This window comes from Sturnus vulgaris, chromosome Z (genome assembly GCF_052056855.1).
Source record: "Sturnus vulgaris isolate bStuVul1 chromosome Z, bStuVul1.hap1, whole genome shotgun sequence".
In the NCBI taxonomy this organism is placed as follows: Eukaryota; Metazoa; Chordata; class Aves; order Passeriformes; family Sturnidae; genus Sturnus; species Sturnus vulgaris.
The window spans coordinates 59,656,481-59,674,887 of NC_142283.1; the positions used below are offsets into that span (position 1 = coordinate 59,656,481).

The 18,407-nt window shown below is 37.1% G+C and overlaps 1 protein-coding gene across 2 annotated transcripts in view; it reads left to right on the forward strand.

Moving 5' to 3' along the window:
- The first annotated feature begins 3,178 nt into the window (after nt 1-3,178).
- TENT2 (terminal nucleotidyltransferase 2) overlaps nt 3,179-18,407 on the forward strand; it is a 44,643-nt gene continuing 29,414 nt past the window's right edge. The window contains exons 1-9 of one of the 2 annotated variants that reach the window (XM_014881397.2): nt 3,179-3,315; nt 4,883-5,074; nt 5,660-5,818; nt 7,079-7,334; nt 8,364-8,478; nt 8,600-8,691; nt 9,046-9,112; nt 13,646-13,715; nt 17,101-17,177. In XM_014881397.2, coding sequence (XP_014736883.1) covers nt 4,920-5,074; nt 5,660-5,818; nt 7,079-7,334; nt 8,364-8,478; nt 8,600-8,691; nt 9,046-9,112; nt 13,646-13,715; nt 17,101-17,177 — 991 coding nt within the window. In that variant the 5' untranslated portion in view covers nt 3,179-3,315; nt 4,883-4,919. The remainder of the gene's footprint in view (nt 3,316-4,882; nt 5,075-5,659; nt 5,819-7,078; nt 7,335-8,363; nt 8,479-8,599; nt 8,692-9,045; nt 9,113-13,645; nt 13,716-17,100; nt 17,178-18,407) is intronic. The other variant, XM_014881398.2, reaches the window with a different exon arrangement.

The window sequence follows — 18,407 nt, forward strand, 5'->3', positions numbered from 1 at the left end:
TGCAATAGTATAGGTGCTCTTTAAGCCACTAATAGGTGCTTAAATATAGATGCCCTTTAAGCAACTTAACCCTTAAGGCTGTTTGCTATGGTAAAGCATGCAGCATTCTAACCATACTGTCTGAGCTCCGACAGGTCTTCTAACGTACTAAGAGGCAAAGAAAAGTCTGTAGACGTTTCAAAGCTTAAACAAAGGTTTCCATAGAGGAATTGGCTTCTATTCTTCATTTTTTCCTTCTTGAACTACTGACAATTGAGATGCTTTGATCAAACGTTCCATCACTATTTACCTTCAGAGATTAACTAGCTGGAGCACTTCAGCTCTAAAAGCTTCAGAAAATTGCAAAAAGCACCAAATAGGGACTTTAATGTTGCATAATGGTCTAATTCTAGGAGAAAGATTACAGATGGCTCATCAGACATCTCTTTATCAACATTTCTTTCATTGATGTTGAGTTTCATGGCTGTTCAAACAAATTAATTTTACAAACAGTTCTTTTGCAATAAAGACACCATTTTTATTCTAATGCAAGCATCTTTTGAGGCAGAGACAAAGACTGTCCTAATGTCATTCTGTTTGGGGGAATCTGTTGTAATCCAGATTGTGCAAGTTCTCCAATTCTTTGTTGTATAGTAGTTCAGTTGAGTATCTCTTGACCAGCAGTCCAATTCCCGACTAAAAGTAGAAGCAAGGCTTTGTATGTCTTTTCTAAGTGAAGAGTATCTGTAAACTGTCTGAGATCACAGTCAGGGTCAGAAAGAAAGACAGCACACATCGAAAAATAGAACAGCCCTCAGCACATCAAAGCACAGAGATTTGTCTCAAAAGGCTGTTGGCAATTTGTAAAATGTCGGGTTATTTCAGGTGCCTCACTGAAATGAGCAGCTAGGTTGACAAGTGGATGCAGGTAAGACATGAGGAAAAAATCCTTAAGACTGAACAGTCTGTGCCAAAAAAAAAAAAAAAAAAAAAAAAAAAAAAAAAAAAAAAAAGTAATTTAATATCTAGACTGATGCAAACACAAAATCAGGGTGCCTTGTGCCAAGAGGAAAGGAAACCAGAAAAATACATAGCAGCACAAGTTACTTCAATCAGTAAAGGCAGACCCAATTTTTTTTTTCTTTTCTTTCCTTTCTTTTTTCATTTTTACCGTATAAAAAGATGTTGATTTTAAATACTCTTCTCTAAACACTGCCTGCTGCCAAGTATATCGATTGTGTTAGATTAGATTTATTGTAGGCCTCATAGCAAATGTGAGAAAGCTAGAAGCACGACATGTTTTGGTAAATGGATAGATTATGGATAGAAAAGTAGTCAAACAAACGTGGAGAACTGCAGCTATAAGGAGTTGTATCGCAGGCTTCTAACAGTTAAGACACAAAATTCTGTCTTGAGCAGGAAGTAGAAAGTTAAGGCTTGATTCCAAACAAACAGTGCAGAAAGATTGTCATCATTCCCATCTCACAACCAAGGACCACACAGCCACTTCCTCATTATTCCACTAGCAGAAACTGACAGAATCAGAAGGGTAAAAGCTAGAAAACATAGGTTGAGATATAGACAATTTAATAGGAAAAGGAAAAGCTGTACATACAAGCAGAACAAAATAAGGAATTTATTCACTGCTTACCATGGAAAGGCAGGTGTTTAGCCATCCCCAGGAGAGCTGGACTCCATCACAAATCATGGTTACTCAGGAAGACAAACAGTATAATTCCAAACACCCTCTCTTTTTCCTTCTTCCTCCCAGTTTATATACTGGGCATGATGTCACATAGTCTGGAATATCCCTTTGGTCAGTTTGGGTCACTGTCTGCTGTGTCTCATCCCAGTCTGCCAAGCAGCCCCAGTCCCCTCACCAGAATAAAACATTTTTAAGGGAAATTTCTTTGTGGCTTTACATCTTCATTCCAAGTATGCCACTAGGATTTGTCTCTCATAAATGTAATGCTAACCATAGCCACAAATTGACCCTTATATGAGGATCCCATGTCATAGTCAGGACAATAAAATCCTTTCACAGCCCCAACTTTCCCTTGCCAGTCCATTTGCATTTCCGCTTCACAAGGTCCCCTGTGCTTTGTCACTTTCTTATCTGTTGTCTATCTGTGAGTAGCCAGAGCCTTAAACCATAGCAACTCCAGCTGTGGCCTGCTTTCTCTCAGCTGAGCAAGCCCTCAAGTAAGAATTTTGAAGCTGAGCAAGCTTTCAACTTACCCCTTTCCTCTCAAACATTGGAGCTTCAACAGTGTGTCTGTGTATGCACAAACTCACTGTTTCAGTACTTGCTCACGCCAAGGAGCTCACTTGTGATAAGTGTACTCCCCAGGAAGGAATCACATTAAAGAGGACATTGAGGTGCTGGAGTGTGTCAAGTGATGGGCAAAAAGGCTGGTGAAAGGGCCAGAAAATATGTCATATGAGGGACAGCCGAGGGAGCTGCGTTTGTTCAGTCTCAGGAAGAGGAGGCTCGTGGGGCGCCTTACAGCTCTTACAGCTCCTTGAAAGGAAGGTGCCAGGTGGGAGCTGGCCTCTCCTATGACGCCTGCAGGACTACATGAAATAGCCTTAAATTGAGACAGGGGACATTCAGATTGCATATTAATTTTTTTCTTCGTTATTAGGGTGGTCAGGCATTGGAATGGATTGCCTAAGGAGGTCAGTGAGTCACCTTGAGATGTCCTTGAGGTGTTTGGATCTCATTCTGTGTGATAGTTTAGTAGTTTAGAGGCTGCAGTGGTAATGGTGGATGGATAGCTGATGGACTGCATGATCTTAAAGGTCTCTTCCAACAGAGATGATTCTGTGATTCTACGATATTGCTTCTGTCATCCTTCAAGGAGCAAGCATTTCAATATGTTCGTCACCCCAGATTAATCCTAGCATGGCTATAATCCACGTTGGCCAAATCCTAGCAGCCAAGTACAATAGCTTGGACACACTCGTGAACAGTAGCTCAATTACAGTCTGTCAGTAATTATAGATAGCAAACCAGCTGCACTGTCATGTCTCTTTCGGCCCGGGCCAGGAGCGGGAGCTGGCGGAGCGCTCTGACTCTCACCGTCCCTCACGGAGGCCGCGCGAGCGCCCGCGCATGCGTCCCGCCGCGCCGCTAGGGGGCGAGCGCGCGGGGAGGCGGCCGCGGAGTGGCGCAGGAGCGGGCGGAGGGAGCGCTTCCTGCGGCGGCACGGCCACTTCCTGCGCCGCTCTGGTCTGGGGACGGGACGGGGCTCTGCTGCAGGAACTGCTCTCCTCTGCCTGCCCCGCACGGTGCTACCCGCAGGCCCGTCCCGCCTGCCTCCGCTCAGGCACTGCGTGAGTGTCCTTGGGGTCCCGCGTGGATGTGGCCGGGAGTGGCGCCGGGGGGCCGGGCTGTGGCCCCGGGGGGGGCGGCAGGCCCGGACGCCTCTCCCGGCACGGGGGCCGGGGGCTGGCGGGCTTCCATGCGCCCGGGTATACCTGCACGGTTCACTCGAGCGGGTCTCTACGAAATACATGCTTGTTTGGAAACAGTGCCCACGGGGGCAAAGTAAGAACTGCGCTGTAAGTTATGAAACTTGTTTAGGAGAGCCTGGCAATTCCTGGCGAGGTAACCTGTGCTGAAAGTCATGGTAAAGGTCGTTGTTGTGAAGTGTTGCTGCATTGTTTTGGGTTGGGAAAGGTAACCCCTCCATTGCATGTCTTCTTGGCGTTAACAGTTTCAAAAGCTAAACCGAACGTGTGTTTATCTTGCACCTAACTCTTGAAATTCTCATTCATCCTTCTATTAGTAGCTAATTGTATCCATAAACTTTACGTGTGCTCCACGGTGTGCTGTGGAGAGTGTCTGGTCTGCTCAGAGGTGAATGAAGCATGTTAACAGTTATTCTACTAGAAATGGAAAAGTTTGGACGGCACATAAATACTCATTCAGACTAAATGTCAAGTGACTTACTTGTTATGCAGCACGGCGGCATTTCTTCTGCAGAATTGAAAGTGAACATCCAAATAGTAACTTCCATTAATGCAATAATGCTTCCCCTAACCCAACCCATCAAATGGGGAGAGAAAAAAAAGAAGGAAGAACTGTACTAGCTTCCTCATGGAGTAGTGCAGCCATGGCCATGTATTTACTATTCACTAATGTGGATTGTTATCACAGGAAATTAAAAGCAAAGCCAAACCCAACCACATAAACTCCTCATTATTAATTTTGCTACGCTCTGTGCTTATGCTGCCTGCAGTAACAGAGCTATCTGGCTAGTTGTACCAGAATCAATTTTAAGTTTAAAGGATAGTAAACTTGTATTTTTCTTTTCAGAGTCTGTTCAGTAAAATAATACTATATATGTAGGATATTCTGAAAGCATGATTAGATTAGTTGCAATTGGTGTTATAATTTGGCTGCTTTTTTACATGTCATGTTGTGTAAAAATGCTAACGTCATGACATAACATGTAGTTCATGATTGGCTGCGTCTTCATGTTCTAATGATGTACTCAAGGGTTTCTTTCCATATATTATGAACCTCTGTGGAATGTTCTAAATATGAAACAAATTCCACTGTTACATGATACTTTTGCCTGAGATGAAAACTTGTATCTTGTGATATGTCATTTTTTGATATGTCATTTTTTTTAAAAAACCTAAACTTAAAATTGAGGGGATCATATAAAAATTCACTTTTAAACGTAAAGTAAGCAGTAATTACTAAACTTCAGTGTATGCAGTATTTTTATTTAGTGTCTTGTACTGAAAGTAAATCCTGTGATCATCATTCTCTTAAGCAATTCCTGGAAGTATATTCTAGCTTATTTGAATTTTTAAACCAAGAGCTTAAAAAGTAACTAGTATTTCTTTTTGCCTGATTTCAATTTTTTTGTTGTTTTTGGTTTTTTTTTAGATAAAAGGATACATGTTCACTTCAAGTAGAAAGGAGCATGTTCCCAAATTCTTCCAACTTGGGTCGTCCACCCTTCCCTCCAAAATATCAACAACAAAGTACTTCCTTCGCTAAACTTCCTCTAAATATACCTCCTACTCTTCTTTCTCACCAGCAAATTATCGTTCCTCCATTTCATTTTCGCAGTGCAGTGTAAGTGCAGTAAGGTTTGATAATAGAGGTTGGGTCTGAAAGAAATATTTCTGTTCATGGAGGAGGTTTCACTGTTTTTAACATTGAACTGCATTGAACTTCACAAAACATGAAGATGTCATGGATATAAAAAAGAGCTATATAATTTCTCTCATGGACCTGCAAATCTTAATGCTCACCTGCAGTGTGCATAATGCATGGGATGCATTATTAGACTTGTTAATCCACTGTTCAGTTTTAAAGCTCTTCAATCATACTTGTTTATTGGGGAAAACAGGGAGGAGATGAGAAGGGGAAGAAACATTGATTATTTGGTTTATATTTGAAGACACTGTAGTGTTCTTTAAGCTTTTGAATTTTACAGTTCCTAAAGTTAATTTGTTTGCTAACCCGTTTACACATATGCTGTCAAGAATGAGCATTTTCTATTTTTAATGAAGTACATATTAAAAACTGAAATATATCTTCATGTTAAATAGAAAAGAAAGATGTATTCCTTCTAAGAAAAAAAATGACAGGACTTGTAGAGTTTAATATTCAGTTAACAACTACCAACCCATGAAAAGCATCTTGGTTGTCTTATAGTCTAATAGGTATGGATTGTAGTCTTTCTAGAGCTCTTTTGAATGGGAACATTGAAGCTGCTCCAGCTGTTAGTCCAGTTATTACACTGCAACCAGCGACTTATGGAAGTGTCAGTCCAGTGTCTACGTCGGATGCCCTGATGTCATTTCAAGGAAGAAAGTAAGTTCTTTGTATGCGTGTGACTAATACTGGTTGTAGTGAACCCATTGAGAAGCTCATCTGATACCAATTTCTTATGCGATTTGAGTTATGGTAGAAATATCAATACTGAATACTCTTTTCTTTTTGATGAAAACAGGCCATATTGGCTCTTTAAAGCATTGTACCTGTTTGAGAATCTCAGTACTCAGAAGTGACTTCCTGTACCTAGTTTTTCTCTTCCAGCAGCTGTAGAATTGCAGAAGTGATTTAAGTGATTTATTGTAATACTGCAGTGGATTTTAGTCTTGTGTGGGCTTGACTTTAAGCTAGTTTGTTTAAACGAATGTTCTTTTCCTGGCAATTTGTCTAGTTCAAAACAAGAGCACACCCTCAAGGTTTTATGGGAATTGTCATGTTTTCCTGATGACACATTAGGTGTTTTCCCTAATTTTCTTAACTATGTGATATATTATTTTTCAAATACAAGGTTTTAAATTCAAGCATGTTCTTTTTTTAAGGTAGATTTTATGGTTTTACAAAAACTACTTAGTTTTTGTAGGTTTTTTTTTTAATTAACTTGAATTTACATTGCTACCTTTGTTATTTTAGTTACCAAGGAAAGGGAAATTTTGCATGAATGCAGGGTTTAATTTTCTTTTAATGATTTAGAAAAAAAACCCCAGGTCTCTTTATTAGTTCAGATATACTAGTTGATATACGTGTTCTAATAGTTGTGGGAATCAGCTGTGGGAAGAAGGTTCTATGTAGTCTGTCTTCAGTACTATCTCCTGTATGCTATTTCTCTACCAAATCTAGCCTGAAAAAATAAGCACAACCAACTATATGCTATTAAGTTATAGCTGAGTGTGTAATTATCCCACAAACTAAGGAGATTCCTGGTTTCATGCTGCATGCATCCTTCCCTCTTGAGCAGTCTGTTCTATGAAAAACTATGCTATGTTGGGAGATTTGCAGTCAGCTTAAACAAACTTGTCATTTGGATTTCAGTTGGTTAAGTGCAGACGCTTGCCTTAAAGAATTGCATCAATCCAATTCTAGGGTAGCTTCATTTCTGCAATTGTATGTTCTCTTTTCCCATTCCAGGTTTGTTTTACATAGTACCTAGGATGGGCACGCTTGTTTCTGTGGCATACTTTGGCTTAGTGAAGTAGTTATGTCGTTAAAAGTTAGTATTTAAATTTTGTAGAAACTTACTTTTAATCCTTTTAATAAGTTGGAGCTTGTGAACTAGAGGAATTACACAGTGTCTCTTTCTAGGAGACAAAGTCAACAGAGTGTTCCAGATGATGCCAAACGGCAGCGGATTCATTCACGTGATTCTGACACAGCTGTAGTTAACCAAGCAGTGCCTTTCCAGGAAGAGAGAAGACGCTCCTTCCCATCATCAATTTCCGTTCGGTCTCCAGTGTTGCATGGGCGTGGCTCCCCAGCCTTAATTAGATGTGTCCCTCCTTGGCAAGATACTTTGTTTCCAGACCCTCGGGAAACCGGGCTCCCTGTTGCCAAAGACGAGGTAATGGCTTTCTGTGCCTGTGCTTTTACTTCTGTCTTTTGAGACTCCAGAGGTGCTGTGGGAGGCCACAAAGATTTCTGCCAGGGTTATTGACAGTATCATGGGATATCTCTTGGTAAGCTGCCATTAGAAGGAGTATCAATAAGTGTAGCTGCCGCTGTGGTTCTGTATCACCTCCTTGTCTGTACTTGGGTTTGAAGTATTTTTGTGGGGGCAGGGGAAGTCAGGGTATTGTTTCCTTGTGTTGTTTTACATCCTAGTATCAGGAAACCTATATGTCTGCTCTAGGAAGTAAAATTTTGAGAAATAGTCCATTTCTCACATGATACGAGGTGAGGAAGATCCTGACTGAAAAAACCCCACTGTGGTAATATTAGAGAAGCCCGTTCTGAATAAAAACAGTGTTTAGCCTGTGAAGATGTTCACTACCTCTTTTCAAGAAAGCATAAAAGTTACTGTCATAGCTGTTCTGGAATATAAAAGAGAATGGAGTGTAGTTTCGAACTGTTTCTTGTTCTGACAGAAGGATTTTGGGTTTTCAGTGTAAATATGCCTGTTGATTAAAGAATGTAACTGTTTTGAAAGGAAAACAGTCAATACTTCCTTCCAACAAAGATCTGATTTCTTTAGTAGTTTATGTGGGGTAGAAAAGAAAGCTAATTTAAATCAGATTTTACAATTTTTTTTTCTCCCTATTCCTGGTAGGCAAACTGTTGACATTAAAGTCAGCAGAAGATGTCTCTGGTCATTCACTACATATACTGATGATGCAAAAATTATTTTCTCTGGTTTGAGATTTTATAAGAAATGGAACAAATATAAATTTAAAAACTTAACAGAAATTTCTTTTGGGAACTATTCATTGTTAATTTAAGTGCAGTAAAACTCTAGACACCAGAGTAGATCATGTGAAATGGTGCAGTGTTTTGCATTTAATATCTCAACCTTCTGTGTTTCATGTAATTGCATCTGTGACAGGAAAGAATGTTCGCTTTGCTGTGCCTTTACTTTTTGTATCTGTGTGTCCAGTTAAGTCAACAGGTTTTGGAATTGTTTCAAACATGTCGACAACAGGCTTCAGATTTGGACAGAAAAGAACTTTGCAGAGCACAACTCCAGAGAGAAATTCAGCTAATTTTTCCACGTATGTTTTGAATTTGATTACTTAATATCAGTTTGCATGTTCTTCAAGTTTGTGATTCTTCCTTCCTCTCAAACTGTGGTATGTCACATCATGTTTACTTTTTGTTACACTTCTATTACAGTGAGCAGGCTTTTTTTGGTTGGATCCTCACTGAATGGATTTGGCACTCGTACAAGTGATGGTGATTTGTGCCTGGTGGTTAAAGAAGAACCAGTAAGTAATTTAAAACATACCTAGTTAAAACCAAGTCTGGTTTTATGTGCATGCTGTTAAAATACCGGATCCTGAAATGATTAAACAAATGCTCAAATCTCTTTGATTTAATAACATAGTTTTGCACTCATAATAGCTACAAACTATGAGCCCAGTAATATTGCATATTGAGTATGGATTCTTCTGTCTGGCATTTACTGTCATAAACCTATATATAGGCCATAGAACATGTTGGTGTTCATGTTCATGTATTATTCTGAGAAGTAATTTCATTTTAAAAGCAAAGCATGCTTACTTTGAACATTTAAATGAGAGATAACAACTTTTTTCATGAATTTTAATACCATATTTCAGGTGAATCAGAAGACTGAAGCAAGGCGTATACTCAGCTTAGTCCAAAAACTCTTCAGTACTAAACTTTGTAAGTTACCGTCTAGAGTGAGGTGGTAAGAATATTGGCAGTTCTGGAAGAAGTGTTGATGCTCAATTGCAACTAATGTATGTAATTGTGTCTTTTCTAGATTCTAATCACAGTACTCTTTGAAGAAAAGCTTCAAAGATATATTTAGTAATGTTACCTAATGCTGATGAATCGTAATTAGAAAATGGTAATAAGAAAAACAACAGTTTATTTTGGAAACTAGTGGACTTCAATCATGAGTTCTATCTCAGATGACTTTTGAGTTGTGGAACACAATGAGAAGGGAGTAGATTTCTGTTTGGGAAACTTCTATTAGTGAACTCTTGTTAATATCTTAGATTGCAGTGTCTTTCTGGGAAAAATACACTTAAGAATTTGTAAAATAAGATGTCACTCACAGTAGACAGTGTAGAATTGATTTTTTTCTTTTGAGATATAATTAACTTAAGTGCCTAATGAAGAAAGTAATAAACATTGACAAATCACCACATACAGATGTTACATGTCAATTCATAGTTTCTATAGCTTATTGTTTAGACTCCCTTCAGATTAAGAATTCACATGGGCAGTTCTTGACTTAAATATGAAAGCCTTCTACTTCACAGGTGCTTTTGTATCATCGTTTGAATTATAAAATACCCTGACATTTGTTGATATCAATGACATGATCACCCTGCTTCCCAGACTTGTGATAGATTCTTTGATGCTACTCCTTACAGTGATGTTCTGAACAGTCCTGCAGTGCTAGAAGAAACATACCATAAATTTAAAGGCAGACTTCAAAACTTCTTCATTGGCATGCATGCATGCACAGATTTTAATAGCTCATGTGGAAGAAATACGTGATACATCTGTTGCTGAATAGGCATCTGATATTTAATGCTTATTACTACTGATTATTTACCTTTGCACAAATCTGAAAATTAATCTGGGTTTGTCTGTGGCACTGCTCTCTCCAGTGCTTTCTGATAGCACAGTGATAAAATAGGTGTGTTTCCAGGGATCAAGAAGCTTCTAAATGAGCAATCTTTTTCAAGAGCTCTTGTTCTGTGATAAAGTGTTGGACACAATCAAGTTTGTTTACCAGTATCAGAAAGTTATAATGGTCATGTGGAAGTGATCCCCAAAGGTATTTGTGCCTTTAACCGTTTTTACTGCTTTCAATTCTCTGATACCTTGCAAGTGCATTTGGTCAGCTTGATTTAATCAAAATATTCTATGGAAGGTAAGGCAGGAGAAAGCACTGCTGAGATTACCACTCCTATCAGGTGCTCTTAGTTGTGGTATGTAGACCTCTTATACTTATCAATCTGTCCTCTGTCTATGTATGGATGTTTTGTGGATAGAACTAACAGACAAAAGTTGGTTGAATAAATGTTCAAAACCAAAAGGCTTTGGTACATGGGTCTTTCCACTCAGATTTAGCTAATTTACAAGCTGTAGCTCAAGTATGCCAAGGTTTAGTACTTCTGGAACAAGACGTGTCCTGGTTTCAGGTGACATAGTTAATTTTCTACTTAGTACCTGGTACAGTGATGTGGTTTGGATTTAATACGAGAATAATGTTGGTCACACCCTGAAGTTTTAGTTGTTGCTCAGTAGTAGTTCTATCTGTGCCTCTCACTACATCTCCTACTTTATTCTTGCACTCTGCAGTGTTCCTGTGCATTGCAGTATAAAGACAGTAAGAGTGAGTGTGATTCTGTCCTTATTTTGTCTTAATTCTGTGATGGATAAGTGAAGAAGCATTCCAAGTGCAAATTAGATCAGTCCCTTTGACAGTTGGTTTTGTCTTCAGAACTTTAAGTGCCATCTCTTTTATCTTTCATATAGAGTTGAATGTGGTTATTAGATTAGGAGGTTTGGGAAGTGGATTCAAAATTTGTATAAGCTCTAGCTTATTTCAGTGGCAGGTTTGTAAAAGGTAACAAGTGTGAGCAAGGAGTTTTAGTCCATCAGATTCTAAGTCTTATAGCAGGGGCTTTTCTGTGTTGTCATTCTGCATCCAGAATACCAGCGGAAATGAAAATGTGTTCTGCCTTTGAATAGTCTAATCACAGAGAAAAGTGGGAAAAAGCTTCCGATATTTTCTTCATTGTTTTTGTGGGGTGTGTTAATCTTAAAGTTATGTATTGTGTTTCTCCTAGAGAAGAGAGACGTAGAGATAGCAAATATATAATCCATATCAAAGACTAACTGATCACGTATTCTGTCTTGGTTTATTTGCTCAGATACCTGGAAATGTATTTTTTTACAAATTTGGCTGACTTTCCCAGAACTGTGTGCTGAAGTCAATGTCTTTAGAAACGTGAGGCTTTAATTTGCAATGATAACTCAAGAGGTTATATCTAAACCACTGAAAGTAAATGTCAGAGTGATTCCTCACTTCATATTCATCTGTGCAGGATTCCTTTGAAAAATACCTTATTATATTCTTTTTTGCTAAGCTAAAAGGATGTTCATGACTTTTTCATAGAAATGCCCAAAACTGTGGAGCAACTGTATAGGTAGATTTCTTTTCACGAATCTTGGTGTAGCCTCTCTACTCATAATTTTAATGTCACATAATCGGTTTATTAAGGCACTTATTCAACCTGTATGCATTTCAGAATTCCTCATCCTGTATTTGTGACTGTTTCTTCCCCTGTATGTATACATAAGGTACAATAGAGATTCTGCTAAGAGCATCATTGGTCTGGGCCAAGAAAGATGATACCAGCAGGAAATTACTGCCTTCTGACTTCCTCTAATTTCTTCCATCTTCCTCCTTGTTTTTTTACTGCCTTGTGAACAAGAGTGGGATTATGTTTTGAGCTGTATTTTTTTTCTTAGCCAACTAATTTGACACAAGTGTCCATCAAGTGTAGAGAGGCATTTGCAAAAAAGGATGTGTTTGGAAGTGGATTGTCATGACTGAGTTCAGTTAACTTCAGAAGATCATTGGGAAGGGTCATAGTGAAGAAAGTTGAATTGCTATGGCATACAGATAGACATCTACTGCTGCCTACCATGTGTTATGCATTGGGAGTCTTTATCTTAAATTTGGTAGTGAACGGAGAGGAGGCAGAGAGCTCTGCATGCTTTAGACTTTCACTTCTAAAATGTTGTGGGATGCTGGAGGAGAGATACCTGGATGTGTCTGAAGGTGCAACTAGAAGGACGGATGCTTTTGTTGGTTTAGCAGACAGTGAACATGAATTGAAGTTGTTCAATTAAGATTCTCCCATTAACATCAGTGAATTGGTAAGATTATCTTTTATTCTGAGTGCTGGTCTGTGTGTTGCTTAGACTTGTGCAATGTATTAAAATCCAGATAAAAGATTGCCAGGTCAAATCTGTCTGAACATGCATATCCACAAAACAGTTTCAGAAAGTCTCAAAAAAAATGTTTGTTTTAATTGAGTATTGCACAGCACTGTTCCACTAAATCTGAATTTGTCATCCAAAAGTAATGGAGATGATGCTGTTTAATCAAGGTAGCTATTCAGCTGATAGAAGTGCCTTCTTGCTTTTTCTGGAGGGAAAGAAAAAAATCAGATTTTATTCAAGGTTATTTTTAGTCTGTACTACTTGCACTGTGCATGCTTATTTATGCAAATCTGAGGTTAATTTATAGAAACAATGGGAAAATATATGATGTTGGATATGGGGAAATTCAAGTGGTTCTAGATTGGGCAACAGAAGTAATTACTAAAATCACCTTTTGCCCAAATTCATATCATGTAGCCTACAGGCTTTACTTTTCTTTATTTTCCATTACTTTATTGGGATTTTCAGGATTATGGGAAACTACTGAATATAGGCTGAATTGTCGTGAAGTCTAGGGAAATCACAACAATATGCAACAGTTTTGGGGAGCTGATTGTGGAGACTGCATTTGGTGGCCCTATGTGAGTGGCTGAGATTCGTATATGTGAGTTTGGATGGTCTGACATTGAGCTTGTATGTCTATTCTGTGTAGGTAATCGTCTGATAATCATCATCAATGTGGATTTATTGCATGTCCTATCACTATTAAAGCAAAGGCAGATAAGGCTTATCCCATCTTTGATAGAAAACGTTGTCCTGTTTTCAGTAGCATTTCCTGGGATGTACTTTATCATTTAGATGAACAGTTTTCAAAACAAGTTTTAAGCTTATCATTAGACCATCCTAATTGGATATCTTCTAGCTCCTTTATTTTTGTACCTTAATTATAACTATTCAGGATTTGTATTACAAGTACTGTTCCATGAAAGCATTGTAGTACTGCATTCCTTATGTTCAAATTTCTGGAATATATATTTCCCTCAGAAAAGTCTACTCTATGTTCTACTTACTTCTTCTCTAACGTTTAGTGTGGGGAGTGTTTCGCCTGCTTTCCTAGGTTGTTTTTTTCTTATGGTTGATAAAGGTTAATTAGTTTAGCACAACCCTGCTAACTTTAATAAGCTACAATTTACTATAAATTAGTCTATAAGATTCTATTACATGATCTTTTATTAAGATCTGCGTCTTACATGAAACTTAATTGCATATTTTTCTCCCTTTCAGCAAGCTACATTGAGCGACCTCAGCTAATAAGAGCAAAAGTGCCAATAGTGAAATTCAGGGATAAAGTCAGGCAAGTATTCTGTTCAGCCTAATCTTTTCAACTTTGGCATGGGAAAGTTTTCTGTATGTGTACTGCCCTTAGGAGTAGTCCCACCGTTTTTTGACAGAAAAACAGTGCTAGGAAGAAATCTGTTGTGAAATATAATTTTCCTTGCTGTGCAGGCACAGCTGTTGAGCTCTACAAACAACTCTGAAACAAACTAGTTTGTGGTGATATTTTGTTGTATTCTTTGTATATTCATTATGAGAATAATTTAGAGGGACATACTAGGGCAGATAATGATGCATTTCTTATTGTGTGTGATAAAAGTATCTGACAGAGGAAAAAGTCGTGCAAACACTGAAATATGTTGGCAGTCTGAGTAATGTTCACATCTTCCTGTGTTCATTGGTTTAGTTTTGTAACACTGATATGTATCAGTTTCATATAGTAACATAGTTTCATCCTTCTTTGTAAATTGGATTTTGAACAACTTTAATGTAGCTGTCCTAATCAGTCTGTATGGTCCTAAAATTTTGCAACCCTGTCTCTGTCTTTTAATAACAAATAAGCATACTTTTCTGGCCTCTCCCTATGAAAGCATATCACAACCTGGTTTTATTGTGATATAACTTTATAATGGTTAAGTTCCTGCCCTGATAAAACTAAATCTGTCATGTTTACAATTTGACCTAATCTATATCATCAGTTTAACATTTTGCTTCATCTGAGACTATACATTTGTTGGGGTATACTTTTTTCTTAATTTACACCCAATCCCATATTTACTTGAGTATAATTGCCTACCTTCTTTTAAAAATTTGAATGATTTTCAATTTCAATTTTTTCAATTTTTTCCCTCTTCTAACAGTACAGAAGGTTACTTCTTCCATTCTTCCTGAAAGTATGGTAGTGGTCAAGCTAAAATTTGGGTTATTTGGATTAGCTACACATAGAAATGCTCACCTTTTCTTATATAAATGAAATGATAAATTCCTGGTGCCAATATTGAATGAGTTGTGGGATTAAAGCAAGAACTTTTTTTTTCAATTTGAAATGAGAAAATAAACTTGAAAAAGAAACCTTTAATATGGAACTGGATGGACGTGATCGTGTTAGAAGATTGAAGTCTTTTTGTAAGCACTTTTAGTCCATAGTACAGTCACCTTCAAAAAATAAGTCATGAGAATTATATACCTTACAGATAGGATTTAAAGAACTCCTTATTTTCCAGTAAATCCAAGTATGATCTTCTGAGAGTAGAAACAGCATATTATATTTGTGCAGAGTAAAATCCAGTATTGTTCACCATCTGGTTTTCTGTATTGCTTTTGTGGAACAGAGGAGTGGCAGGGAATGTCATCATTTTGGGTTGGGATTTTTTTTTATTATAGTTCGTTTTTATTTTGTTTTCTGTCTTTACAGTTATCGTTCTGTTAGGTAACCTGTCACCTCTATCCATGTTTTGTCTTTTTATTTAAGCATTTGTCTCTTTCCAGTCTCTTACTGGCCTATTATCCTTTGTAGGCTCAGATGTACAAAAAATGGATACTCATGCATTTTTTCACAGAGGTCTTGAAAAATGGATTAGATATCCTGTATCCTGGGCACTAAGCCCATCTTTGCCAAAATTGGAAACTCACCTTTACAAACTTCCTGTGAAAGCTAGTTTTTTGATGCCCAGCTGCTGGGAGAAGGTGGTTGAATTCAATGCGTGTTATCCCTGTATCTGGAGATGCACATTCTAGTATGTTACCAATAACTGAAATATATATATATATATTTCATATATAACTGAAAATGCTGTTTAACCTTACTTTGATTCAGTGAATGAAAAAGCATTCAGTTTGTATTTGTTCTCTTTTATAACCTTTAAACTTGGGGGTTTATAGTGCTGTAAAAGTAAGAGAAGATCCACTGCATTTAAAGACTTACCATCCTTTTTTTTTGGTAGTCTTTCCCAGGAAGTTATTCTAAGGCTGGTTCTGCTTCCCAGCAAGACTTTAATCAGTTATCAAGATCTTTATACTACACTAGATACAAAAGCTTCCACTTCTGCTACAATTGATGTGCAGTTGACTCTTTTCCTCTCCTTTAGTGCGTTTTAGTAGAACTTGAGTCCAAGCAGTGCAAAATCTTTTTCACGTGCCACCACTGCAGCAGCTATTGAACATGCATAGTAAACATGCAATAGAACTTATTTCAATCAGCATCTGGTAAATAGTCTTCTTGACAATTTGGATTAATTGGAATTACACATGCAATCTGAATTTTTTTATTATAATTGCACATACAGTTAATATTCTTATGGGAGTTCATGCTTATATTTACAACTGTGAAATGGTAGATGAAGCTTGTTTATTTCCTGTACTGTTATGTACTATATTCTTAAAACATACAAAAGGATATGCTTGATACTAGCTCAAGTTTAAAATTATGCAGTAGTTCTGATGCAAAAAATGTTTTGATGTAAAAAGTGTATAAAAAATGTAATAAATGTAAAATGTTCAAAATACACAAAACATCTATTGTAGGCCTCAAATTATTATCTTTTATCAAATTTAATGAATTTCAGGTCCATGTTCCCCTTATACAGTCAAGAAAATCCAAAGAAGTATTCGGTTAACAAATACTATGTGAATGAAACTTGTGCATGTAAAATGACAATACCTGTATATCACAGATAGCTATTTCTTTGTCTAGTAACAAACTCTTCTTGTTGCAAGTTAATGTTAATATGGCTTATTGACCATGAATGCAATATAATTTCTTGAGTTTTTTGATTAATTAGGCTCTATGTGCAGTAGGAAATTCAAACTTGGGGGCAGGTTGTGTTGTAAATAAAGCAGTTAGTGCTTGTTTGCCTTATTTAATCCTAGCAGAATGAAAAGTATCTAAACTATTTTATTACAAAACATGCAGTGTTTACTCAGATTTGGTTTTTATTCCAAAGTACTGATTCTCTCTTACTGTCATTGCAAAAATGACTCTTACATTCTCACCTCTTCCAGTTCTCTTTCTGAGTTCATTAGCATAATTTCATAAACTAATACCTCAGAAAATCCTTCCTGGCATCAAAAGTTATCTGTAGTAAATCATGTAGTGCAAGTGTAGTTGGGAGAAAGATTTGGTAAAAATTTTAACAGGTATCTTAAGTTATCTTTAAGTCTAAATTTGTATCTACATGTATTCTTCATGTAAAACAACAATAACAGTTTTATAACAAAGGAGTTTAAGTCTATAAGTGGCTCAGGTGCTATAAACAATACTATAGGAATCTCAGCATTTAAAACTCTGAAGAAAGTTTCTAGGGCTTTATATTTAACTTACATTTCTCTATATCTGTCATAAAGTAAGTAATAAGCATTCAGAAATTTAATACCATGATGCTTGATTTTTTTTTCCTCCCTAATAGCAATGTGGATTTCGACTTGAATGTAAACAATGTGATAGGTATAAGAAATACATTCCTTCTGAGAACCTATGCATTCAGTAAGTTTTTATTTTAAAATTTTCTTATTTCTTTAAACTTTGCTTTTAGAGTTTGTATTTTGGTATTGATATACTATGAAAATGTAATAGATTACTATATATAGATAATTACCTATTTAGGTACATTAAGTAGCTTTAAGATAAGTTCTTGTTGCTCATTCTAAATGCATGGAGAAAACAGCTGGGTATGTTTTTAATTGAATATTATTCGGATGATAACAAAGATTCTTCATATTAAGGTCCATGTACCTACTACAAGGGCTGCTTCAGGTGTTCTGCAGATGATAAGATCATGTTAGTAATGGTTATCAAATGGTATAGTCTCCAGCTTCTTTTATTTCCTTTCAGCCAGTGACAGTATGCATGGCTAATAGCCAGTTATGTCTGTATGCTGTTGCAGTCTTTCCTTGGAAAATCCAAAATACTGCTTCATTATTTATACTAATCCCAAATCAAAATTGGTTTGTTTCTGCTCAAGAGTTTGCATTCTAGGGACAGATTGTGAAACAACCTTGTGAAAGGAAAGTAATAACAACAGCACTTTTAGTGGTAAACTAAGGGTTTCTCTCTTAGCATTGCAATGCCATTTTTGCAGATAAGTACATAGAGGAGTGTTCCTCAGCTTTTTTCTTCTAGGGCATTTGTTTCTTTACTACCTCCTTCAGTTTTTGCATAAAGGAATTTCTTTCTATTTAGGGTCGGCTGTTACCAATAGAAGCTACCTTCATTAGTTAATTTTTACTAATATTTCAGTTAGAGTAGTTTATCTTCCATATTCATGTTAATAGGAGAGTCTACAGCTTGTCCTGGATCAGTTGGTTAAGTGTGATTTCTTCATACATTCAGGAAGGTGAATGACTGCAAAAGAATTTGCTTCCAAATATAAAAATATTAGGAAGCAGTAATGTCACTTATGACTGCGGATAAGTAGTCACTTCACAAAGTCTAATGTTGATACATTTATTTGTAGTTTCTGTCACAGATTCTTTATTCTTCTCAGAAAAATCACTGTAGGGCAGACAAATACAGGTGTGAAAAGAGCAGTGGAAGCAGTTCTAGTGTCCCATGTTTTCTTCTGTTCTGCTGTAGCATTCACTTTTATAAGGCCACTAAAATTAACTTCAGGTTTCCTGGTGAAGGTTAAATAATGTTTCCTTGAGGTCAAGGAGTGAATTAGTAGTGAAGGGAGACTTGTGATTGAAAATATTGCCTTCTCAATGTTCTGGGCCT